This window comes from Centruroides sculpturatus, unplaced genomic scaffold (genome assembly GCF_000671375.1).
Source record: "Centruroides sculpturatus isolate CEXI.00-Female unplaced genomic scaffold, Cexi_2.0 scaffold216, whole genome shotgun sequence".
Lineage (NCBI taxonomy): Eukaryota > Metazoa > Arthropoda > Arachnida > Scorpiones > Buthidae > Centruroides > Centruroides sculpturatus.
The window spans coordinates 559,659-586,873 of NW_019386955.1; the positions used below are offsets into that span (position 1 = coordinate 559,659).

The 27,215-nt window shown below is 28.4% G+C and overlaps 1 protein-coding gene across 1 annotated transcript in view; it reads left to right on the forward strand.

Moving 5' to 3' along the window:
• LOC111615967 (collagen alpha-1(I) chain-like) overlaps positions 1 to 27,215 on the forward strand; it is a 108,914-nt gene that overhangs the window by 20,758 nt on the left and 60,941 nt on the right. Inside the window, exons 2-14 of the mRNA XM_023357398.1 lie at positions 6,150 to 6,332; positions 6,416 to 6,453; positions 7,082 to 7,150; positions 10,145 to 10,189; positions 13,491 to 13,568; positions 15,014 to 15,118; positions 15,199 to 15,243; positions 21,249 to 21,302; positions 21,914 to 21,967; positions 22,045 to 22,098; positions 23,094 to 23,147; positions 23,226 to 23,279; positions 26,937 to 26,981. Coding sequence (XP_023213166.1) covers positions 6,150 to 6,332; positions 6,416 to 6,453; positions 7,082 to 7,150; positions 10,145 to 10,189; positions 13,491 to 13,568; positions 15,014 to 15,118; positions 15,199 to 15,243; positions 21,249 to 21,302; positions 21,914 to 21,967; positions 22,045 to 22,098; positions 23,094 to 23,147; positions 23,226 to 23,279; positions 26,937 to 26,981 — 878 coding nt within the window. The remainder of the gene's footprint in view (positions 1 to 6,149; positions 6,333 to 6,415; positions 6,454 to 7,081; positions 7,151 to 10,144; positions 10,190 to 13,490; positions 13,569 to 15,013; positions 15,119 to 15,198; positions 15,244 to 21,248; positions 21,303 to 21,913; positions 21,968 to 22,044; positions 22,099 to 23,093; positions 23,148 to 23,225; positions 23,280 to 26,936; positions 26,982 to 27,215) is intronic.

The following is a 27,215-nucleotide window of genomic DNA, read 5'->3' on the forward strand; positions in this document are numbered from 1 at the left end:
GCTAAAATCACATTAGATATCTATCGTCAGTAAAAATTGTTTATTTAATTAAACTGAAAGGTACAATTTATGTTTACGTTCATTTTATACTATACTTACATATCATTGTTGCTTGAATCAAAATCATTTATCAAAAGGAATGAATTAATTCAGGTAAGGTAATCATTTTCAAATGTAAATGCTCTGCATTTACATTAAAATGATATTTTTGTATTCAGAAAAGATCAACATTTACAGATGTTAGTGGCAGACTTCTTGACTCAAAATTCTAAATCTTTTGTTTTCTATGACTTTCTTTAAGTCTGGACTCTTAGCAAACTCTGTTTAAGTTTTTGCTGGAAAATTCATCTAACTTATTTCTTACTGAAGAAAACAATTCCCTTTGCTTTTCTTTTTGAAAATGCTTCCTTTCTAATTTGGTGATTGCATCAACAATGAATTTGTATGAATGTTATAGCAGACAGTTCTTCTGGACACTAATGTTCAAAACTAAGTTTTTAATTTGACCAATCAGAATTTTGTACATGCAGAGCAAATTCTTTGATTTTCTCAAAATGTTTTTATGATAGAAAATACCAGTCCTTATCCTTGTTCTCCATTTTGTGATGACCAGATCAGGTAGCAAAGGAAGCTGTGTTACTTCATAGTACACAGTAACTCTTACTGAAGCTTTTTTTAAAACTTTTTTATCCTTTAGCACGTACTAATTCACACACCAAATGAAGGGCATGTTACGCATGAAATGTGATTCGAGTTGACAAACATTGGTTTTAAATTCCTGAAAGCTGAGAGCATGCAAGGTGCTTGGTCTGTTAGGACAACCCATGCATTTTGATATTTAATGCCATTCAGCCACAGCTTCATGCAGGCATCATTAAATGCCTGCATTACATGGGCAGCATCACACTTTGACAGTTGTGTAGCTTTAAGAGCATTGCATCCACCAGTTTGTTAGTGGGGCCACTAAAATATTCAAAACCAACCATTTTATGTCATTCATTGTTTCATTCACAAGAAATAAAACAGAGTTATCTCCAATTATATCCTTTAACTTACTGATTGTTTTGCATATACTGGTTGAACATAACATTTTCTTAAAATACTTTTATCAGGAATGCTTTGAACAGATGGACAGGCTTTTGCCTGTCTATCTGTTCAAAAATGTTCATCTGTCCAAAAATCTGTCCATCTGTCCAAAGCATTTTTTAAACTTGGATGACTGATCTTACTTTGAGGGCTCTCAGAATGAAAGAAAGCTGTAGCTAAAGATGAAACGAATTCATTTCTGGAAGCAGCACTGTTACTATTTTCTGTCAAGAATTTTAAAATAAAAGTTTGTTTTTACTTGCTTTTTTTACTTTAATTTGTTTCTGTTTACATGTTTCACAGTAAAAATACTTTTTACATGTAATTTAAACATGTTCCAACTTGTATTTTTCATCAACAGTGATCTTCATGTCACAAATATTACATCTCAAGAAAGTTCTATCAGTAATAACACCTTCTTCAGCTAGTTTTCTTAAACCTTCCCTCCTATTTACCACTATTGCCATTTATTAAAAGAAATATTTTACAATTAAATCAGTCAACACTTGAAACTCTTGACAAAGCATAACTTTCATTTTAGTCATATGCAAAGAGAAGCCGCTTAGAGACCATCCATAAATTATATAATGCAGTTTTAGGGAAATTTTGACCCTTTCCTCACCTGATAACACTTACTAACAAATCTTCACATATTCTTCCCCATTTTTTTACTTAACATTTCAGTACCCCCAAAGTTTTACAAGAAAAAATCAATTACTAGTCTGTGACATCTGTCAAAAATCAGCATTGCCAAATTGAGCCACAAATGTAGGTATTTAGGTTAAGATTTGGAATTGAGTTTAAAATGTAAACTAGATGAAAATCAGCCCAAAAATTTTCAATTCCAAGAAATAAGGTGCAATTCACAGTTAAAGTAGCCAACTGGGAGCAAAATTTGCAGACCTGGCAACCTTGTTTTCAAGAGAAAGTTCAACAGTGGCTGACAGTGGTTGCATATTGAACAACTTCCTTGTCAATCACTGCTTTCAATGTGGCAGCCTGCATATACTCTCTCCCAAATGACTGCTTGGATGATCAGTTGACATCTATATTTAGATTGTATGACTCATTCACTGTTAGCAACCAATTCCAACACTTCTGCAACATGTGTAACCAGTGGTGATATTCAGCGGGTTCGCACAAGTTCGGCCGAACCCGTTGTTAACATTTTCAAAGTTTTCCGAACCTTGTTAAACACATGTAACATTTCTCAATGGTTTGATTCTTTTAAAAATATTAAAATATACGTATTATACTCTGTAACACTACTAAACTAGAGCCTTCCGATGCACCATTTGAGCAAAAAAAAAATTGTTAAGGAAAAATTTTCTGTTAGCGAACCCTTTGTTAAATATTTCGAATGTCATCACTGTGTGTAACTTAATCCCATATGAAATTTTATATTTAAATTACTTTCTTTTCTTCTGTGAAACAAATTATTTAATTGTTCAATATCAAAGTTGCCAATCTGTAAAAAACAAATAGGCCAACAAGGTAAGCTAAAAGAGCTGACAAGTGAAAATTATTACATGCATAATATTCAGTCCAATATAGTATATAAATATATACACAATATATACTTACAACATGACAAAAAGACACAGAACTTCGTTAAAAGGTAGCAATGTCAAAGAAACTACATATTTTTCTAACCAATTACAGAAAAAAATTTTGATAGGAGTAATTTTTGAATTCAAAACTGTTTACAGTCGAAATTTGTCAGCCAATGAAAAGCATAATTTCAATTTCCAAATGTTTAATGGGCAGGAAAATTGGTTAGAAATCATTTAACTGTTGATACTGGAATCAAGCTTAACAAATTTAATTTGTAATTTTGTGCAAAAGTTTGAAAAAGGTGAGAATGATGCTAATTGATAGAAATTGGGAAAAATGGAGAAAAGGGTGCAAAATGTGGATTAAAAATTTGATTTAAATGTATTGGGAGATCATTTCCTGATGGTTAGTTAGGGTTTCCCCAAAAGTAAGATCTTCATTAAAAACAGTGTGGCATCACAAATTCCTAAGCTTACTTATCAGCATTAAGTAGAATGCTATGATTTGATTAGCAGTTGCTTACTGTCATTTTCTAGCAGAAATATTTATTGAAATTCAAACATTTATTAAATTAAATAATTCATAAATCAAAATTGTGATACATGATGTAAAGATAAAATTTATTTTTAATCTTTTAATACAAACAGTTAATACATGTTTTAGTGTTGACATATTAATATATTTTTAAGCAGCACAATCATTACTTGGATGAATGATTATAATAAAATAGCTTAAATAAATGATAAGAGTTAATTATATTAGATTCATATTTGAATTTTCTAAAATCATGTATTTAATGATTATTTTAATAGATATGCTACAAAATACTGCTTATTTAAGGCTACTGAAGATAATTTTATTACCAAAGAAATATTTTATCTTTCTTGCAACCATCATCAACTTTTTGGCAGCATGAAAGCTGAAAATATTTCTTGTTAATAAAATTATCTTTGCTGGCTTTAAACAAACAATATTTTATCACAGTGTGGTATTGCATGGTGCAGCAAAATTCCTAGGGCTGGCTCTAGTAGTGCTATTTTTGATTAAAAAAAAGAAAAGAACTAAATAGGCTGTATTGTGATTGGAGATTAATTATGAGTGCATCATTTTTTCAGGTCGCTTTTTCTCACAGCTTCTTGTAACCTTTGCCAAATGGACAGATGCATTTCCTAGTTGATTGCTACTTCTGACATGAATTCATATTGGACTAGATCTTTACTGTCAAAGTGATTAGCAGGATCTTTAACTTGGACTTCAACATCCTGGCTCTGTTTGGTTTGGATCCATGTATGACAGCCATTGAGTTGATTTTAGGATTGTATCTGTTACTGTGAAAGACCGAAATTAGAGAATGTTGATATTCTCCAGTGAACGTCGACATATACAAAATACGTTGGTAAAAGACCGAATATTTAGTTATATTATTATACATTCGAACAATCGTCGGTGTATGTCGACAAGCACAGATAAGCTTTGGTGGAGGTCGAAATGACACCAGAGAAGCCGATGTCGACGGAGAGGCGACAGTCTGTCGCCAAATTCTTCGCCATTTCCTTCTGCTCAAATTGGTGATACCGTAAGAATACAAGTCCCTGATGTCAACCGTAGCCGTACAGATGCCCGAAATGTGTTGGCGGTTGTAGTTGGAATAAAAGACTCAGACTTTTATAAATTAGCAAACAAAAATGGTACCCTCAAGCAGCTTTATACCCGTAATCAGTTCGTAAAGAAAAGTTACTTTCCATAGATGAGATTTCTTCTCAAGAAATATCGCTGAGAGAAGCAGCTGCAGCTAATTCGAAAAGTGGAGGAAAAGGCTATACACGCTGTCATTGCAAAAAGAAGTGTTCCATGAATAAATGCAGTTGTAAAAGCAAGGGACTCTTGTGCAATTCAAAGTGCCATAACAGTTTAAGTTGTTGCAATAAATAAAATTATATACCTTTAATCACATAATATATGTGTATGTGTAATTTTGTGTATTATTTTTCTTTTCTGATTAAGAATGTACTGTTCGTTTTAGGTTCAACAGTTTATTTACAAGTGCTGTTACTTAAGTTTTCTCCTATTTTGACATTAAAAAGTTGCATTTTTGTCTTAACATAATAAAAATATTTTTATTTATCATTCACCATCAGTGCATGCTGAATGTCAACATTTGCCGGTGTAAGTGAGAAATAATGATATTTAGTAAATATTTCGCACATACACGAAATGACTGTGATTGCTGACATTCACCGGAGAATCTCGACATTCGCCAGATATTGGTCATTCACAGTAACATATCCATAAATCCAGCTATCATTTTATCTGTCTATCTATATCTTGTCATTTTCAGTCATCAGGGAGATGTTTTGGCAGACCATTTGACATTCCTTTTTCTAGGTCAATATCTGAGGAAGAAATCTGAGTGCTCTTTTTTTTGAGCCAAGATCTTCATGGATAATTGAATGACAATCTGTATGACATGTTGATTTCTTATGCACTTTCTGTGATTGTTATCCTCCAATTTTCAGAAATTAATATTCTTAATTTTTTCAACTGTTTTGGGTTATCTCACTATTTTTTGGTGTCCAGATCTTGGATTATTTATGACTGAGGCAGTGGCCATCTTTAAACATCTTATGCCATTCAAATGCTGTTGTTCATTTTATTGAAATTTCTCTAAAAGCTTTCATTGGCTAATATTCCTAATTAAAGCAAAAAACTTCAGACATGTGCATTGTATGTGTAAATCTTCCATTGAAAATTACTGAAACAATGTTACTATACATGTTTACAGTCACTTTCGAGAAATATAGATGCTGCATATGATTGATTTTGCACCCATAATAAACTCAAGTTCATCTGCTTTTTACAACTTGCTTTGATTTCTTTTAATCAAAAAGTTCCCAAATTGGTTTAATATAAAAAAAAACAAAGAATAAAAGAAATCAAATATATATATATATATATTGTATATTAATTCAGTAGAGTCCCATACAATGGGGGGATTCGTTACACATTATAGGAAATTGCATTATTGAAACCTGCATTATTACACAATTTATGAAAGTTTAAACCTCGGCCTATAAGTTGAAAAAAACATATCTTTGATTGACAAAATTTGAGGGTGTTGCTTGCTTTATTTGCACATTGTACAGGACTCTATTCTATATTGAAAACATATTTATGAATATATACTTGTATATTAATATATTGAAAACATGTTTTACTAATTATAATAATTATCTTAGAAAAATGTCAAAAATAACTACTTCTGTATGTACATAGTACTCATTAAGCAATAAGTATATTAAATGATTATAAGAATAACAATAATGATGTTCACAGAATTTATGACTTACTGATTATGTATTACCAGTAATCAAATTTTAAATAATATCTAAGTGTAATTTATTGTATATTTATTCTAGTTTATAATGAATTTTCAGTATGATACATGACAATAATTTATTTCTAAAAATTTAAGTGTTTTCTTTGATAATTATTTAATTTGTTTGTTTCAGAGGAATCCTCTTGCATACATGAAGGAAAAGAATATCGTAATGGAGAGGAATGGAGTCCTGATGCGTGTACTCTTTGTATGTGTTTATTAGGAGAGGTTGAATGTGAAACAAAACATTGTCCAAAAATAGAATGTAAAACTAATATGTATATACCTCTTGGAGAATGTTGTCCAATTTGTGCTGGTAAAAATTTGTTTGCATTATGTACTTTTTTACTATATTTTAATGAGTGTAAATTTATTGTTTCTCTATTGCATTTCTTACAGATGAAACTAGTTTAGGACCTGAGGAAACAGTCAGGCCTGTAAGTTAAATTTTTGTATTACAGTAGAGTGTCAATTATCTGAAAGTCAATCATCCGAAAGAATTCCAGTCAGCAAATTTAAATTTTTGCAGTGCTGTGGCACTGCAATCTTTGGCTATGTCTTGGGCTACTCAAATATTTTATGTTTTTGATACTAAATTAACTTCTGAAGTATAATTTTTTATTGTTTTTATATTTTCCAATATATTTATTTTGTTTGTACAAAATAAAAAAATAATTTTTAACGATACAATAGTCTTCGTTAGGCTTAACATCGACGAAAATTCAACGCCAAGCGACAAGCAACAGAGAAAAATGTCAAGATGGGATAAATTAATATATTTTTTCGTACATAATCGGTTATCCGAAACATCGATCTTACGAACAACCCCAGTCCCCAATTGATTTGGATAATCGATGCTCTGCTGTATTTAAAATAACACAAAAATGTAGAAGTTAGATTTCAAATCATATGATTTTAATTATATTTGTTGTCATAACCATTCCATTTTCAGTTTCTTAATGACTGATATTTGTCTAGTGTTTGGCATATTGTGTTTAATTATTAGATGTAGTTATGTTTATTTTATGATAACAGATTTTTAGCATTTTAACAATTAAATTTTAGTTTCCAGATGGTGGTGGTGGATCAAGAGGTACAGTTGAACAGCCTGACATATATATCCCAGGGGAAAGGGTAACTTTTTATTTTACTATTTATAATACTCATTGTTAAAAATTATTTTAGTAAATTAAAATGCTGTTTTCATTAATAGACACACATAATAAATTGTTGAAAAACTTTGTAAACAGAATTTTTGTGAAATAGTGATTTCTCTTAGAAACAATCCATGCATTCTTTTATTCAGCAGTGCGCTGAGCAGTTGCTGCCGGAAATGATATTTTTGCTGCTGATGGTTTAAAACACTTTTGCTGGAGAAAGAGCTATCTCAAAATGGCTGATATAAACAATTATTTTCTTTCTGCTATATTTATGCAAATATTAGAAGAAAAGCCATTAAGTTTGATGTTATTTACACGAAAACAATTGAATTTATGATTTATTTATGGGATTGGCAATGAGTGATTCCCAATAACGAAGAAAGCTTGCAAAAATTATTGGTTACGTTCACAATATCGTACCGCAGTATTCCAATGAAATCTTTAAAAGCCGTTTTCGTATGTCACAATTAAAAATCTGCTAATTTAAAACAGCAAAAAACTGATTATTATTTGGTAGTGGAAAAAGATACTTTTTCATGGAGGCGTCCATCTTGTAAGCACTATTTTTAGCATGGTCGAGAGGTGCTGCTAGTGTGCTGACAGTAGGCTTAATAATTGAACACATGCACTAAAAGTGCTGCAAGCGCACTGAATAAAAGAATGCGCAAAATGTCTTTGAAAACAGACACATTCCAAAATTTCTATTTTGTATGAATGTACAAAGGAAATTCTTTTTTTCTGCCTTTAAGAATTTCAAATAAATTTGAATTTTATTATGTTCTAAAATCTGACCGATATTTTTCCTTTAAATTTTTGGATATAAGCAGATCATTTTTGAATTGTGATTTATGAGTAATTACACATATATCCTGCAAAAATTTATTGATAAAAAAATTAATCATTTTGTTTAAAGATGACTATCTTTAGATTTTAAAAAGTGAATGGACCTCAATACTTTTTTGAATATAATTAAAAATTGAGCAATAGTCATATAATTAAAAATAAAATAATACATTGATGATATATTTTTATGCAAATAAAATAGGAAGATTAATAAAAATAATTAATAAAAAATAAAAACATAACATATATACAGGCAAGTTGTGATTAGCATGAACCAAAATTTAATTTATATATTTTATTGTTTTTATATAACACACATTTATATATACCAGAGAATCAAATGAAAAAAGGAGTCATGAGAAGTAGTGAGAAAAGTTTTGTGACCCTGAAGGTCAGGCTTGGTGATGCTATGAGTTAGTCTTGCTTTTTAATGTCCTGCTATATGTGATAATACAGCAAGTCTCACTTAATGTCACTGATAAGTTCATGGTAATTGTGACATTAAGTGAAACAACTTATAACAAAACAAATTTTACTATAGGCTAAATGATATAAACAAGAGTTAATTTCTTTTTGGATTGTGTTTGTATAACCTCCAACTAATATTAATCCTCACTTCATTGAATCAGTTTCACTGTTTATAAAGAAAATTCATCCACAGTAGTAAGATACATTTGTAATTATTTACAGTAATTGTAAATAATTACAAATGTATTTGTATCTTACTCCAGACTTGCTGTACTTGAACATTTATTTTCTATGGACTCAAGAAATAATATTTGAAACTCTAAATAAATAAACAAAAAGTTTATGGACAACCCTTTACTTTTTTAATGCCAAAATTTGATTCTTTTTATAGCTGTATGAACAGAACTGTAAGATAATCTAATCTCTAGAGGTGAAAGTCTTGAAGATCATGATATCTGGATATACTCAGAAAGCAAGTCTTCATAACAATTGCTTTCTGAGTGCATCCAGATAGCATGATGACACTCAGACCCCAAGGACTATCACTAATTTCAAAAGTTTGTAAACATTAACAATTATATGCTTAGTCAACAGGATATTTTTTTATGAACCATTACTTTAATTTTCAATAACTTTTCTTTTCTATGTAAAACTATGAAAATTTTCAGTTCTATAGTGTAAACATTTCTAGTTATTACAACACTTAATTTAAATAACAAATAGTAAGTCAACACTGCACATGAGAGTCAGTGATGCATGATAATCGTTTAGACACCATCGATTGATGACATCTTTAGGTGGCTGGAAGGCCAAAGTAGCTAAAGCATCAATCTGTTGCTCTGGGACCTTGGAATGAATCTGAGTAGTAATCCTAGGAATTTTTATGGCTGAACTCTTTGGATATGGTGGGTCCTGTCCCTCACCACCTAGCTGCCTCCATTGCAGGCCTAACCAAATCCATAATGAGTATGAATAAAAAAGGCCCTCTTGGTGTTCACGTGGCAGAAAGAGTCAAAAATGAAAAAAAATAAAAAAATACTGATGACATCATAAAATCACTCTTTCTACTTTGATTTCCCTTGTCATTTGATCATTTGGTGTATATGTATGTATATATAAATAATTATTTAAAATTTAATAAAATTTATTGAAAAAACCAATCACTCTAAATTCAACTCTAAATTAAAAATTACCATATTCCATTTAGAAAACTGGACTTCTGGTCTGGATAGCTCATTTCTGTGCATTACCAAAAGTTAAAAATATTACCATTTGTAGAACATATTACGTTTACTTATCACAGTTTTTGGGAGTTTTGATGAAACTCACTTCCCTTCATTTCAAAAGGGGTGTATAGGCAGCCTGTGACATACTATATAATTTAAAATTAAAAATGTTAAATAATCTGTATAACTGTATAGTATATATATAAAACAAAGTTTTATATTTGTGTATATATCCATAAATACATACATAGAAAGTTATTTTCTAAAAGTTTTATATTATATTTAAATGTTTGTATAATTTGAATTATATAAGAATATATAGCTTAATAATAATAATAAAATTTATTATTATAAAATTATTTTACAGCGATTAACTTTTAATTTTGTTTTATAAAGTTATTTTTATTCCATTGACATAATTATTTTTTAAGGGTTATCCTGGTGAAAGTGGTATACCTGGGAGACCAGGAGAACGAGTAAGTTTTATGCATTTGCTTTAACTATTTAGTTATAGAAGTTATTGTAAGAATATTTATTCTTAAGGTACTATTGTTTCATGTAAAAAAATGAATAAAAATTACAATCATATGTAGAATGATCATAATTAAGTAGTGGATATTCAGAGCATTCTATAGAACGAACTATTGAGCAAGTAGTTTTGATTTTCAGGAAAAAATGTTACTTCAGAATTTAGCCACTAGGATGAAATTTGGCACTACTATTTCCTTATTGTGTACAAGGTCTATATAAGAAGGTCAAGACGCATGTGACCTACTTCTTGAGCCGCCATTTTGGGATTTTCGAGCCGCATGTTTTAAGCAAACTTGCACGAGCAGTCAGTTTTATACGACATGATAAACTAAATTTGCATAAAACTGATGCAATTACGTATATAGGTACTTTGTAAAGTGATGTAATAACATCAGAAAAAAAAAATTAAAGTATAATAAAGAATATAATAATATAATATAACAAATTTATAATAATTTTTTTAAAGCATGATTGGCTATAAAATTAAGATGAAATTCAATAGTATTATTAATAAATGTTGTCAATGTAATGCTCATTTTATAATAAGTAATAGATGTGTAGATATATTTTTAATTTATAAATAGCTTTCAAAAAATTCCAAAAATAAAATTTTAAATTAAATTATTTGACATTAAACTGACAAATAATACTTGAATAGAATACAATATATTCAAACAAAATATGAATATTTGTTGCCATAGCAAAATAATGCTAAAATTTTCTTTTTTACAATTAAATAGTCAATTTTACTTTAATTAAATAAAATCTGTTTTTAAATGTTCAGGATAAAAGATTTGAATGATCAGTGGAAAATAATTATTGAAACGCGAACGAAAAAATTAAATATAAATAAAATCAATTAAATATTATGGAATCTCTTGATTATAAGAATTGGATATATTTAGATTTCCATCTAGTCTTTTAAAATAAAAATTCTGACAATAAAATTAATGTAAATTTTATTTAAATTGAATTAAGTATAAATTACTGTTAAACTAAATTTTTTGCAATCTTCACACATATAAACTCTTTGAACTGTATCATGAACTATCTGTTGATGTCTACGCTACATTTTGCTTTCCTCTGCTTATTTTCAGGAAATCTAAACAATCGAACGTCTGTAGATTTACTTTTACAATTTGGTGCCACACAATAACCCATTGTTTAAAGGTTTGAGTACTTATATAGTAATAATAGTTGACTCACGCAGGACCTACGTGTGGAGTGTAGTCTATCGATGAGTCCCAAAATGTCCGCTGCTGCGTAGAATCACGGGAGCGTGTCCTGACCTTCTTATATAGACCTTGATTGTATATATTACATATTTGTTTAGTAAATACAGGAAATCTGCAAGAGACAAGAAAGAATCACCCCTTGATAACAAACACTTTAATATCAACAAAAGCAAATAAACAACAATAATGAACATGCAATGTGAAAAAAATAGTAGAAATATATATAATATAATCAAAATGAGGACATTGAAAAGCAAAAATAAAAATATATTATAAATTCAACAGATCAAAATAGTAGAATTGTAGAATTTGTAGAATTGAACAAGATTCAAATGTGAAATACAGATTACAATAGAATAGAACATAACATTTCTTTAATTTGAATGTTATGTTCAATGCTATTGGTAATTTGGAAAAGAACATTTTCAGATTATGAAAATAAACAAAATGCCCAGCAAGTATTTAAAAAATGAATCTTGAGAACTATTTTTCAATACTTTTTGGCTGACATAGCCATAACTTACTACTATTGATAACTGCACTATTAATAACTTCAGTAGGGCTATCTTTATGGTGTAGTAAAAGTTAAAAAATAGCATTTTTGGCTAACTTTGATTAGCCATTTTCAGATTCTAAATTCAAGTGTTTTAGATTTTGAAACATAAATAGAATTTGAAGTTTTTAAAGTTTATTTATTCTTTTCATGAAAATAATGTATTTGTTTTTGATGAAAGTATTTGCAAATGTAATTGTTTTAAATTAATATATGTATTATACCAAAAGGCTGTTATATTTCATATATTTTTAATTGTTTTAATTGTATGAATTAAAATTTTTTTTTATTTAATTATGTCAAATTTATAAATGTATATTAATTAAAAATGTTTTCATAGTTTTTGCTTCATAATGCCTTTAATGATTAAAAAATATGAATATATGTTAAAAATTTATCTTTGTATAAATTTGTATTGAAATTATTTCAAATGTTAAAATGTTTATTTCAAATGTTAAAATGTATATTTATGAAATTTTATCATTTTAATCTTAAGAAAAAATAATTATTTTAGATATGCTATTTTTATTTATTATTATAGTTTATTTTTAAAGAAAAGAGAATGAATTTTAAAAAATTAGTTATAAAAAAGATGATTTATTTATTTATTTTTGCTATAGGGTAGTCCAGGAGTACCTGGATCGCATGGTGTACCAGGACCACCAGGGCCACCAGGACCACCAGGATCAGGACCAGATGTAAGAAGGAATTGCTTGAAATAAATACTATTATTATTTTTAATGTTTACTAAAAGGTATTTTAGAATAATTGCACTATAAATTTNTTTGGCTGACATAGCCATAACTTACTACTATTGATAACTGCACTATTAATAACTTCAGTAGGGCTATCTTTATGGTGTAGTAAAAGTTAAAAAATAGCATTTTTGGCTAACTTTGATTAGCCATTTTCAGATTCTAAATTCAAGTGTTTTAGATTTTGAAACATAAATAGAATTTGAAGTTTTTAAAGTTTATTTATTCTTTTCATGAAAATAATGTATTTGTTTTTGATGAAAGTATTTGCAAATGTAATTGTTTTAAATTAATATATGTATTATACCAAAAGGCTGTTATATTTCATATATTTTTAATTGTTTTAATTGTATAAATTAAAATTTTTTTTTATTTAATTATGTCAAATTTATAAATGTATATTAATTAAAAATGTTTTCATAGTTTTTGCTTCATAATGCCTTTAATGATTAAAAAATATGAATATATGTTAAAAATTTATCTTTGTATAAATTTGTATTGAAATTATTTCAAATGTTAAAATGTTTATTTCAAATGTTAAAATGTATATTTATGAAATTTTATCATTTTAATCTTAAGAAAAAATAATTATTTTAGATATGCTATTTTTATTTATTATTATAGTTTATTTTTAAAGAAAAGAGAATGAATTTTAAAAAATTAGTTATAAAAAAGATGATTTATTTATTTATTTTTGCTATAGGGTAGTCCAGGAGTACCTGGATCGCATGGTGTACCAGGACCACCAGGGCCACCAGGACCACCAGGATCAGGACCAGATGTAAGAAGGAATTGCTTGAAATAAATACTATTATTATTTTTAATGTTTACTAAAAGGTATTTTAGAATAATTGCACTATAAATTTGGAATTATCACTAAGGCAATAGTAAATTTAGGAAAAAAAAACTGAAAAATAATTGTTAATTATTTCAAATAAAAATTAAATGAAAAATTAAGATTCCAAATACAAGAGCTGACCATTTAATTTGTGGAATCATTTCCATATTTTTCCCATGCAAATTTCTGGAAAAATATATCAGTTGTATTCTATCTGAATTTTTGTGACCTGCGTCCATAGATGTTCAACTCCTGTCAGTTTTTGAAAATCTTTTATTTATAGCCTTTCAGTAATGATCATTTTGAAGGAAGAACTGAGACAAATGAAACAAGAACAATGTTGAGAAATATGGCTCATTTCATTTGTGTTTGAGGCACAAAATATGTATTTATATATTTTGCATCCTGAGGAATAACTCTGAAGAAGGAAGCATACACAGATTCTTAAAGTAAAACTTGATGTGCCATTGTAAAAAATATCCAGAACTTGCTAATATGATATGTTTTCTCCATCATAAAAATGCTAAATTTTGCTAAATATTACACTACTTATATTGCAGAGCCCAGATTACAATTATAGCTGAAGTTCTGCTATATTTCCCCATGTTCATATCCCCTGTGTTATTTCTTTCTGTTTTTGTGTTTGAAAAACCTGAAAGGCAAATACTTTTTATTCTGATTAGAAGGAATGTAAAGCCACAATAACAACTTTTTGGCATCTGTCCAAAAATAGATTTCAAAAGCATATGTGCAAGTATGGAAATGACAGGTATAAGCTATACAAGTTGAGCAAGAAAAATCCAGGAAGATATAGATGATAAAAGGAAAAAAATCTAGCATTATTTCACAAATTAAGTGATCAGCCCTTGTATATTCATAACTACTAGTTAATGTGTTCAGTAGTAAAAAAGTTTACAGAAATAATTTTTATTTGGAAATCTCTCAATGTGAATAAACTTCTTACAATGTGAAATTTTATCAATAAAATTTCTTAAATTTAATATTATTTGTAAATATCAATTAAGATATTAAACAAGAAAAATTAAAATTTTTGAATTTAAACTTTAATAAAGGTTTGAGTACTTATATAGTAATAATAGTTGACTCACGCAGGACCTACGTGTGGAGTGTAGTCTATCGATGAGTCCCAAAATGTCCGCTGCTGCGTAGAATCACGGGAGCGTGTCCTGACCTTCTTATATAGACCTTGTTCGTATNCCTAAACAAGCACTACCAAAAATAGATACAACATATTTATGCATTATGTATCTATGTGCTTGTATTTTAATTTCCTCTACAGAATTTTTTAATTATAATTATTAATTTATATATAAATTATTTGCTCAAGTATATATGAAAATTATTTATAATTTTTTTTTTCTTTTTAGTTATCAGCTTGGTGGACTCAATTAGCTGCTACCGGTGGAGGAGGAGGAGGTGATAAAGGACCAGCTTTTCCTGCTGATATGTTTCAATTTCTTCAGGCTCATGTGGTAATTTGATTTCTGTATTTGTATTTATTGCTATATTTTTGAAGACACTTTTAATTAATAATTTTGTAAACATTTTTAAGGGTCCTGTAGGTCCTCGAGGTTCAACAGGTCCACCTGGTCCACCAGTAAGTTTTAAATTATATTATATGATAAAAAATATGAAATTTTTATGCATTAAGGTTTAAAAATTAAAATATTATTAAAAAGAATGGCAATTAGCCAGATACCAAAAGGTATATCATATTTACTTGAATCTACGATGCACTCTAATTCTTACTTGCTCACCCACAAATTTTTGTTTTAATAGTGTGAGGGGCTAACCGGGGATATGGCGAAGTTATTACTCGTTGTATCACTTAATCAGCAACTATTCCTTGAGAATAGCCTTCTGATTGTCAAAAAGAATGGCTTTTCCTCATTCAAGGAAAATCGAGTGTGAAGGGGACTTACAGATTGAACGTTAAACTTAAACTGGGACTAAAGGATTTCACAATCCCTCGTTCCCTCGTCAGGATTCCCAATACCAGTTAATCAAATTTAGAAGATGCGGATTAACATGCGTACGACAATGATAACAAGGTTTTGATTCAGACACTCGAGAGACATTTCTTAAACAATAAAATAAACGAAATTTAATAAAACAAAAATTAACAAATTTACACAAAAATGGAATAATTAAAATTAAGTGATTTGAGAGAGAGATCTCACAATGTTTATAATCATACTGCCTCTAGATGATTTCTCTTTATCTTCACCTTTTAGTTTCTTTACACTTCAGTTCATGGAGCGGTCATGAGAAGCACATAATTATATATTTTCTTCTAATATTACTAACTAAATAACATTATTTGAAATCGGCTGGTTACGACTATGGGCGTTGGCCTTAGTGAACCTATATGGAATACGTCTGGCTTCGATGAGATCCTACAGTGTACTCCCCAAATCGTGCAAAATCATTTCTCTTTCTCCTGATTTTCATCCAATCAACACTTTGGATTCTTTCACGTGAGTAGAGGAAAAGGGGATTTATCGTGGGGTCGACAATTCCCAGGGTGCTGAGATTTTTGGTAGATAAGGGTAAAACGGAAGGATGTTCAACTTCCATTAAAGGAAGTGACTTTTTAGCTGTTTCCCACGTTTTGAAAATGATATTTTCACATGAAAAATTAAAGAATATTTTCATTTAAAATTTTACATTATAATTTAATTATTTATTAATTAGACACAGGGTCTATTCAGATCTCACAATAGACAACTTGAGACAAATTTATGACAACAGAATCAGTATTTATTGCAAGCAAAGTAAGTTATACAGAGTGATTGAAAAGTCATGTATATGTGTTAAGAATCAATTTTATTTCGTGATGTTGATGTATGAAAATACAGAAGATACTAAAACAAAGTTTATAATCTGATCTTTAAGAAAAGCAAAATCAAATTATGTTTATTACAATATATGTTTATATACAGTGGTAGCTCTAGGTTTTTCAGGGCTAGGGCTTATTGAAGTCCAATGGGGCCCCATTTTTTGTTAGATTAAGAATTTTTAAATTGGGGTTTAAAATTGCAACTTGGTGGCCTGACCAATTATGTTACATTGATTACAATAAAACAAATAACACTAAATTATCCTTATTATTATATTATTAATATTAACTAATTTTTACTATAAGTGCTCATTGTTAATGAAAAAGTATGATACAGTAGAGCGTCGATTATCCGAATGCTGATCAACCGAAATGTCGGTTAACCAAAAGCGTTCCAGTTGGACTGTGTCATGCTGAATCGAACATTTTTGATACTAGATTAATTTCTAAAGTATAAATTTTTTTGTTTTTATATTTTTTAATATATTTATTTTGTTTGTACAAAATAAAGAAATAATTTTTAATGATACAATAGCCATGATTATTATTATAAAAATTTTCGTTAGGCTTAACATTGATGAAAATATAAAAATAGATTCACAATAAACCTTTGAGTAACCAGTAAAATATTTATTTGAAAAAACAAATGTTTTTGACCGTATTCTTTGGCTTTCTTCAGGTTAAACGTTCCGAGATTCTAAAAGCCGTTGTGCTTAAAGATTTAAAAGTTTTTGAACATACCCAACTCATTATGCACATGCATATCAAGCATTGCATAAACAAAATATATTTACTATTTTACATACACATGAAATAGTGGAAAACACATTAAATAGAGTTGTGGGGCCTTCTCCTTCAAAAACAAACTTTCAAGCTGTAGAAATATTAATTGCATCCTTATAGTTAATGTAGTTATTGCATAACCCCACTTTTGTTCATATGTGTTCCCTTCTGTGTGAAAGTTTAATTAAACTTTCACACAGAAGGGAACACATACGAACGCTAGAAACTCTGGAAATATATAAAGCGGGGTTACGCAATAACTGCATCAACTATAAGGATGCGATTAATATTTCTACAGCTTGGAAGTTTGTTTTTGAAGGAGAAGGCCCCCACAACTCTATTTAATGTTTTCCACCATTTCATGCGTATGTAAAATAGTAAATATATTTTGTTTATGCAATGCTTGATACGCATGTGCATAATGAGTTGTGTATGTTCAAAAACTTTTAAATCTTTAAGCACAACGGCTTTTAGAATCTCGGAACGTTTAACCTGAAGAAAGCCAAAGAATACGGTCGAAAACATTTGTTTTTTCAAATAAATATTTTACTGGTTACTCAAAGGTTTATTGTGAATCTATTTTTATATATATTGTACCAGTACCTGGTGAAGAGGAACCTTTACACAAGATCAATGAAAATTCAACATGAAGTGACATGCAACAGAGAAAAATTTAAACATGGAAAATATTAATATACTATTATTGGGATATACTAATATACTATATTAATAATGTATTTTTTCGTACATAATCGATTATCTGAAAAATTGATTTTCCAAAAAATCCCAGTCCCCAATTGATTTGGATAATTGACACTCTACTGTAATTCAATTTTTGTGGTCTCTTGACACTTGGGGGCTTAGGGCTTAAGCCCTATTAGTCCCTATGTAGATCTGCCCCTGTTTATATATATCAAAATTAATTATTTAAACTGATGGAGTCAGATTATTTTATCAAATTCTTATGTAATTGTATTGTAGAAAAATACATAAAAAATCAATTTTTCTTTCTGTTCTACTTACAAAGGGCAGATAACTTTAAAACTCTAAAACATTATGTAAGTAATGAAATAAAGGTTAAAAGTAAAAAAAGTTAAAGGAAAACCCAAGTGCAGAGAAAACACTTTATTACGTTGATAAATTCCATAAATGCATTTCACCAGACAGGCCTCTTCAGTAGGGCTATCAGTAGGTACAGTTTAAAACACCAACAATATTCATCTATATATCTAACAAAAGTTTCCCAGCATGCAGCTGTCAATATACCAATATTTAAACTAATCGTATTATTTTGCATAATTATGGCAAAATGTTCTTTAACTTTTCTTTTTACATTATTTTTTCTTTATAAACAATTTTTACAATATCAATATTAATTTCACAGTTATTAATACTACAATGATGAAAAATAGGAGAATGATTAATTTTTAATGTTACAGATGCTAAATGTTCTGATAATCTGATCTTCAGTTTTCTCTTCATTTCACCAATATAGAAACTTGGAATATTACATGAGTATTCAAGTCTGTAGACCACACATTCTTTTAATGGGTCCTTTTTTAATACTTCTTATAATCATCAGATTGGATAATTTATTATTTTGAGTTAGAGCCAGTTTAATTTGATTTTGATTAAGAATTTTATTATATTTTTCATACATGCTTTTTACATAAGGAAATGATACATACTGTTTTTTTTCTTGTTTTTCTTTCACATTATATCTGTTCAGTATGAATTGGTTATACCAATTATTTAATATTTTTGTTGCATACCAATTTAAAATATTCTTCTTGTGTATTGCTTTTATCTCCTGTTCTCTTATATCTGTTTTTGTTGTTCTGGAAAATATCTTTCTTATTTCCATTTAATATATATTACATTTTTGATTTCTAGGGCAATATGATTTGAAACATGTTTATATGTTTGAAATGCTTTCCTCATACACGAGTGCAGCTCTTTTTATCATGTTTGATGTTATCTTGTGAAGCAACTGAAAACTGATGCTGGCATTCACCATTATAATGTTTCTCTTTAGTTCATCTGTTGTGTATGGATTATTTTTATGTTTGGCTCTCTTGAGATACCCCAGAGGAAAAATCTCGGAGTGACAAATCTGGTGATTGAGGGGTCTACAATCTTTTAGAAATAAGATGGTCACCAAAGAATTCTCACAACTGCAGTGTTTCATTTGATATGTGACATGTGGCACCATCTTGCTGCAACCAGAACTCATGCTCATCAATCTCTAGCAGCAGAATAAACTGTGTGATAGTCTTGGTACAGTATGTTAATCACTGTCTTTTCTAAAAAAAAATAGGTCCCACCATTTGATTATGTGATACAGCACACTGCAATTTTTTGAGCATCAAAGATCTTTTATGCAGAATATATGGATTATCATATGACCAAATCCTATTATTTTGACTATTCACATAGCCACTAAGGTGGAGCCATGCTTCACCCCAGTGGCTATGTGAATAGTCAAAACAATGCTTCAGTGTAAAAAACTATATCAAGCTGCTCAATTCCATGTTCTTCAACAAATGACTGAAGCCGGCTACAGTAGGCTATACACTTTTCTTTATCTAGTTTCTTTTGATCCTGGACACAGCAAACATTGTATGCCAAAGACATAACTTCTTTGTAGCTTTCTGAGTACTTCTGTATGATATCCCTGATTACACTTCTAGTTTTCTGAGGCTTTTTGAAGGAGAGCTCTTCAATGTACTATTCACATCAGCCAGTTTAGCATCTGTCAAAACAGACAGTCTACTGGACCTCTTCATGACTGCAACCGATCCAAATTCCCAAAAACTATTAATTAATCTGGTTGTTGTTGAATTATTAGGGATTGCAAAATCTGGATATTTTGGATGAAACTTGTCTGTAACATGTGCATAAGAGCAACTGGTGAAATAATGCTCAACAATGAAAATCTATTGTTCTGGGAAAAAATCATTTTATTTTATTAAGCTATATCGCAGTCAATTTTATGACTTTTACATGTAAGTCAGAGTTTCTATTAATAAATAGTTCTTTAAATTCAAATTGGACAAATTTAATAATAAGTTTCTACAAGGTATTAATAGTTAGCAATCACTATAGTGTCATCTTGTATCAAGAAACGTAATAAAGAGAACTTGACACAAACTAATATTTTGATGTGCATAACTTTTCAATCACCCATTATATGACTGTATTTCATGATATTGAAATCAGAAACCTCTTCATTTACCAGAAGAGCTTAACATTTACCACGTTAAGCTCTTCTGATCTACACTTGTTTTAACATCTTGATCAATGTTGTTTTAGTCATCTTCCTGAGTATTAGTTTTAGTTTTTGGTTTTATTAAACTAAAACTATGCTAATCAACACTAGATTTAGTGTTTACATCTTCCCATATACATAGTGCCATTTAAAGCATCAAAAATGCAACATTTCTTGAAAGAATGCTGCACATTTTTTCTACAATTTTCATTCAAATGCTTATGATGTAATAGGCTAACGAGATTGAGCTAAGTTTACCCTTTAAATATTTTCTGTTACTACTATTTGTCTAATAAAATCATGAAAATGACATAGTGGAATTAATGACAGAGAAATAAGACACATGGCACTAGAGGTTACTGAATATGATGTATTACATTGAATCTAAGATGCACCTTATTTTCAGAGATACTGAAACCTGAAAAAAGTGCATCATACATTTGAGTTAATATGGCATATAATACAGAATCATTTATAACACAAGCTATACAGGCAAATTCTGTATCATATGATACTGGAATTTATATAATTTATTTTATTTTACTTAGTGATCTGGAAATAAATGAAAGAAGTAAAGTAATAGAAGTTTGAAATTTTTTTTCTTTGCATTTAAAAAATGAAATAAAATTTTAACATAATAATATATAATCAGAACCTATTCATTTGAACATATTAAACTGTCACAACTAACAAATATTGTTAATATTTTTAGGGACCACAAGGTTTTCAAGGAATTAGAGGAGATAGTGGAGAATCTGGACCACCAGTAAGAATAAATTTTAATTAAATAACATCTTTTAATCTAATTAAGTATCATTTGTATAAAATATTTGTGTGTTTAAGTGTTATACTCAAGAAAATATTTTCTATAATTATTAGATATTCTCTATAATTGATGTTTTTGTACTTAATTGTTTTAAAAAATAAGTATAAAATATTTTTAAAAATAATTATAATATAGTAAGATATTTATCTATTTGAATACAAATTGTATTAGAAACAACAATTGATTAAATAAAATCAGTTTAAATCTATTTATGGTTAGTTTACTAAAATCTATTTTTTAATTGCTTTTTAAAAATATTTATTTATATACAAGATATTGTATATAGATGTTCATTTGTTCATTTATAAAAGAAATTTACTAAACTGATTAGCTTTTTACTGAATATAATAAAAAATAATATTTTATTGAAGATTTTATAAGTTATTGAAATTATTTAGTATAAGCACTTATTCAAAGTAAAAACCCTTGCTGTTGTTATAACAAATTTATTTCAAAAATTTCCAGCCATATTAAAATTTGTATAAATTCTATAAAAATATCTGTATTAATCTATTATCTTTAATAGTTTCTATGTTAATAAAATCTTTTAGGGAAAACCAGGCATGCCTGGAGAAAGAGGACCACCTGGTTTACCAGGAAAAGATGTGAGTAATTTTATTAAATCAGTTTTACTGTGATAAAAGGAAATTATCTAAAAATTTAATTTACATTTATTTTAAAGGGAGAACCAGGAGATGATGGTCGACCTGGCCCTCCTGGCCCACCTGGACCTCCAGTAAGTTTGAATTAATATAATGAAGTTAAATTAATGCCAATTGTTTTTAAATAAAGTAGTTATTACTATGTATACAGAGTTTAAATGAATTACATATAAATAAAGAACTTAAATTACATAGAAAACTTGAAGACTAGACTGCAAATGAAAAAATTACATAATTAGCAACTAGAACTAGTGTATTTGCATATGCATTTTTTGCTGTGGCTTAATAAGTGAGTGAATCATAATACATATTTATTTTCTGCTTTCACTATGAGTTAGAACCTTGCAAGATTTTTTCATGTCTACTTGAATTTTAATAAAGTACAAAAAAATTTCAAAATTGTATCATATATGCAGTATTTGAATTTACTAAATGGATTTTACAAGAAGCAAAATGAATCCTATATATTTTATTTCAAGTAAATGAAATTTATATGAATTGGAAGGAAGCCAAAATATTGTTGGTAAATAGAAAGACAATATTCAAATATAAGTGACAGAAAACTTGCAACTAGAAATGTGGACTTAATTCCTAAACTGTTTAATAAAATTATTAAAATGGTATGGATATAACAATGAGTAAAAGTTTTTTCTTCCAACAGTGAGACCGAGATTACAACAAATTGTTATAATCTTGGTTTCTGTTTATTGTAGATAATTAAGAAAGATGTGATAAAGATCACTAGTCTCATTATTAGAAGAAAAAAGTTTTATTCATAGATCATAATAAACATCAAAGTAACAGTGTATTTTTCAGACTCTTTTAAGTGATTAATAGGTGGTTTAAGAAATAGATTACCAAATTATTGACATTTTGAATTTAAAATCTCTTTCATTGAAAGAAAATATAAAATATTAAAATTCAGTAAAGTGTACTGACAACCTATATAATTCAGTTGGCTATATTGGAAATAGTAAATTCTAAATTGAAATAGGATAATTTTGAATCAATTATTTATGTAAAAAATATAATTTATATTAAAACAAGAGTTTTGTTTTACTTTATTTAGGGTGCTAGAGGAACACCAGGAATTCCAGGTCTTCCAGGAGCAAAGGGACATCGAGTAAGTTATTTATTATTAAAATCATAAAATAATTAAAAAATAAAAAGCTTTAATTACCATTGATTATTTAATTTGTAGGGTTTTCCTGGAGTTGATGGAGCCAAAGGTGAACAAGGAGTTGCAGGTGAAAAGGTATAAGATTAGCTTATTAATACAAATGAAATNCAGACTTTGATTGACAACTTATACTGTATAATCACTTAACAAATATACTGTATAATCTTTAATGATAGCATCCTGATATTCTAATATTTAAATAAATTTATAACTATGTATAGACATTATTCTCTACTGTTACATAAGAAAATAAGCATGAGAAATTAAACTATTGAAAAGTAAAAATTAAAAACTGTGAAAAAAGTAAATAAATTATTGTTAATATAAATATATTCATTAAACAGCTTTTTCAAAGTTTACATTTCTCATTAATCCTCTAGCTTTTGGATTCATCCTCAGACACACTATTCTAATAGTAAATATAAAAAAAATTATACAATCATCAAACATCATATTTTCAAAAAGTATCAGTTTACATTAGAAAATACTCAAAAATAACATGTCTGTTAAATACAAAAATGTTTAAACACATCCTCCTAATACAAATTGTTCAAAAAAGATATATTTAAACTTTGTGTATAACAGACATGCTATTTTTTTGAGTGTTTTCTGATGTAAACTGATACTTTTTGAGAATATGATGTTTGATGACTGTATAGTTTTTTCTATATTTACTGTTAGAATAATGTCACTGATGATGAGTTAAAAGCTAGAGGAGTAATGTGAAAAATAAACTTCATAAAGCAGTTTAATGAATACGTGAATAAATGAAGTTAATATTGGAGTTGTTTTGTGTGTTTAGTTATATAAATATTAGTTGAATTTAATGTTACAAAATATTGTTTAATAAATTCATTAGTTGCATTTAATTTGAGCAATGAACTATTTCAATACAATAGCATTTTTCTAAAATACTAAATTAATTTTTTTTATAATAAATTCATTATTTGCATTTAATTTGAGCAATGAACTATTTCAATACAATAGCATTTTTCTAAAATACTAAATTAATTTTTTTTACTTCTACCATTAAAAATAACTGGAATACTACTCTTTCCATATACTCTGTTGAAGAATATAATTTTTCTCAAATTATAATTATATTGAATTTTACTACATCTGTCATATAAGTAGTATATTCACTATACTTTTGCTATCCCATGCTTATATATTGCTATCATAATAGCAATTATTAAAAAAAACTGAACACTAATAACTGCTTGCTAAACTACTGAGAAAGATTAATAAACTAAACATACAATTTTTCATAATGCCATATAATAGTCCCATTGTAAATCATTCAGCAATATTATCTTTTGAAGAACTTAAGTATCTCATTCTGAAAATATATATTAAATGCATAAATTAGTGTTTTACATTCATATTTTGATATTCAATACATTAGATATAAAATAATCACATTTTACTACAGTTGCTAAATTTAAATTGAATAAAGAGGAGGGGGAAAAATTAAACTTCATTGTTTTTACATTAATATTAATGTTGAAATAGAAAAATATTTTGAAAACTAATCTGTTTTATATACATCAACTCCAGTTTAAATTACAAAATTGTGTTGTTTTCNTGAACGTAACATTTATCTTGTATAAAACATGAATACTGTATCTTTGTTACAAAATTATACTTTATATTTAATAATTTCTATCAGATAGAAATTATTGAATATAAAGTGTAATTTTTATGAATAATGTATTTAAAATATATAATATTTTAAATTAAATTTTAAATCAATTAAAATATATAATATTTTAAATAAAAAACAATAAGCAAGAATATCTAGTAAACATATTTTTCTTTGTTTAAGAAGTGTAAAAAGCTTTCTAATAGTTTTTTGCTGAGTGTTAATAACATTACTCTTCTAGCCCATTATTTTAATTATGGCTTGGAATAAAGAATTTAAAAGTATTTGTATAAATTTATTTTAATTTTCTATGTTCTGAAACATCCTAAATTATTGTTATAATTATTATTTAATATTATGACTTAGATAAAGTTGTATAAAAAATGCATATTTTATTATGAATTTTTATGTTTTTTTAAATATTGCAAATGTAAAGAAGATACTCTAAAATAATTTAAAACATTTCAAATGAAAATATGATTATATTGTTAAATTAGATAATAAGCAACAAAAGTATTATTTATTTTAGTAAATTTACTATAATAATTATAATATGTATACAAAGAGAGATCAATAATTAAGTTTCAATGATCTCACATATCTACATTAAATGATTTGTAAGAATGCACACTATATTCCCATATTGACATCTATCGTCTGTATGGTGGCACTGGTATAGTCCAGCCATGTACGTACAACAGATGTCTTTTGAAAGTGTTTGCCATTCAGAATGTGTTTACTGTATTATTGGCAGGAAGAGATGGCAGAAATTCAATACTAGATAACTGGATTAGCAAGGAGATGCAAGCTGTAATTCAGTATGAATGGGCTAGAGGTCAATCAGTAGTAAAATTCATAGAAGGTTGTTTGAGGTTTATGGAGAAGCTATAATATCTGAACAGGCCATGTGAAAATGGTGACAAGAGTTCTTCAGAGGGCATATGAGTTTGTGTGATGAACAGCAAACTGGCTCTCCATCCTCTGAGAAAGAAAATGCTGAATGTATGAATTTGTTTTTGATTCAAGGAAAAAAGGACCAAAGTGTGTGAGATGGCTAAATGGTTGGGAATCTTGTTTGGCATAGCTTGCATTATTCGGGAAACACTAGGGTACAGAAAAGTGGCTGCAAGATGAGTGCCTTGCCAGTTCACAGCTCTAAATTGTTATATTTGGATGGGATTTTGTTTGGAACACTTCACTTGTTATCAGAAGAATAGAAATGCCTTTTTGGACTGAATAGTGACAGGAGACGAGACGGCCCATCATTTCATCCTCTGAATTGAAAGTTGCATCTATGGAGTGGCAGCACACAAGCTCTTCTTCATCAAAAAGTTCAAAGTGACAAATTCCTCAAGAAATGTCTTGACTGTTTTCTGGGATGCCAAAGGAGTTCCTGTGAAATTTCTTGATAATTATTTTACTGTACTAATTTACTGTTCCAACTTCTGTGGAGTTTTGAGGAATTTCTTAGCTGTCAATGCTACTCATTACTGTGCAATCCTCTGCAAGCTGAAAGCAGCCATCAAGCAAAAGCATTAAGGTCTCTTGAGTGAAGGTGTCATTTTGTTGGAGGATAATGCACTCCCTCACACACTACCACAGCACAAAAGAATGTCTTCAGTAATTGGATTAGGAGTGATTGTGACACCTGCTTTATAGCTCCAACCTGGTGCCAACTGATTTTCACTTGTCTCTATACTGAAAAACTGCAAGGGAAGTACTTTCAGAACAACAGTGATGTTGATAGCAAGATGCAGTGCATTTTGTATGCACTGGACATGACCTTCTTTGCAAGGAAATTTGAGGGGCAGATACACCAGTGGAACAAATGTTTGGATACAGATGGTGGTTATGTTGAAAAGCAGTGGATGGATGGCTATCATTCTGTGTATCTCACATTCTTGTAAATAAATTCTTGTTATCCTACCAGATCACTGAAACTTATTTATTGATCTCCCCACATATTAATCATTAAAATATAAAATATTAAGTTGAAATAATTAATAATTTTGGATATTGTAATTGTATATTATAATAAAAAATTTATTTATTTTTCATTTAATATTTAATAAGGCATTTGTATTTAATAGGGATTAAGAGGAGTAGATGGACTGCCTGGACAGCCTGGACCACCTGTAAGTAAACAATAAATTAAAGTTTCAAATTTCCTTGTTAATATGGCATTTATTTTTCAGTAATTGTACTCATACAGTAAGATAATTTAATTATGGCAGATGGGGTTGTTTTAAGCACTTTTGTGGCCTCTGGCAAACTTATTTAGAGGCATTGTACAGTTACTGATAAAGAATAAAAATATTAATAATAAACAATGAGATGAGATCCTTGATCATGGCCAAGTAGGCCCATGC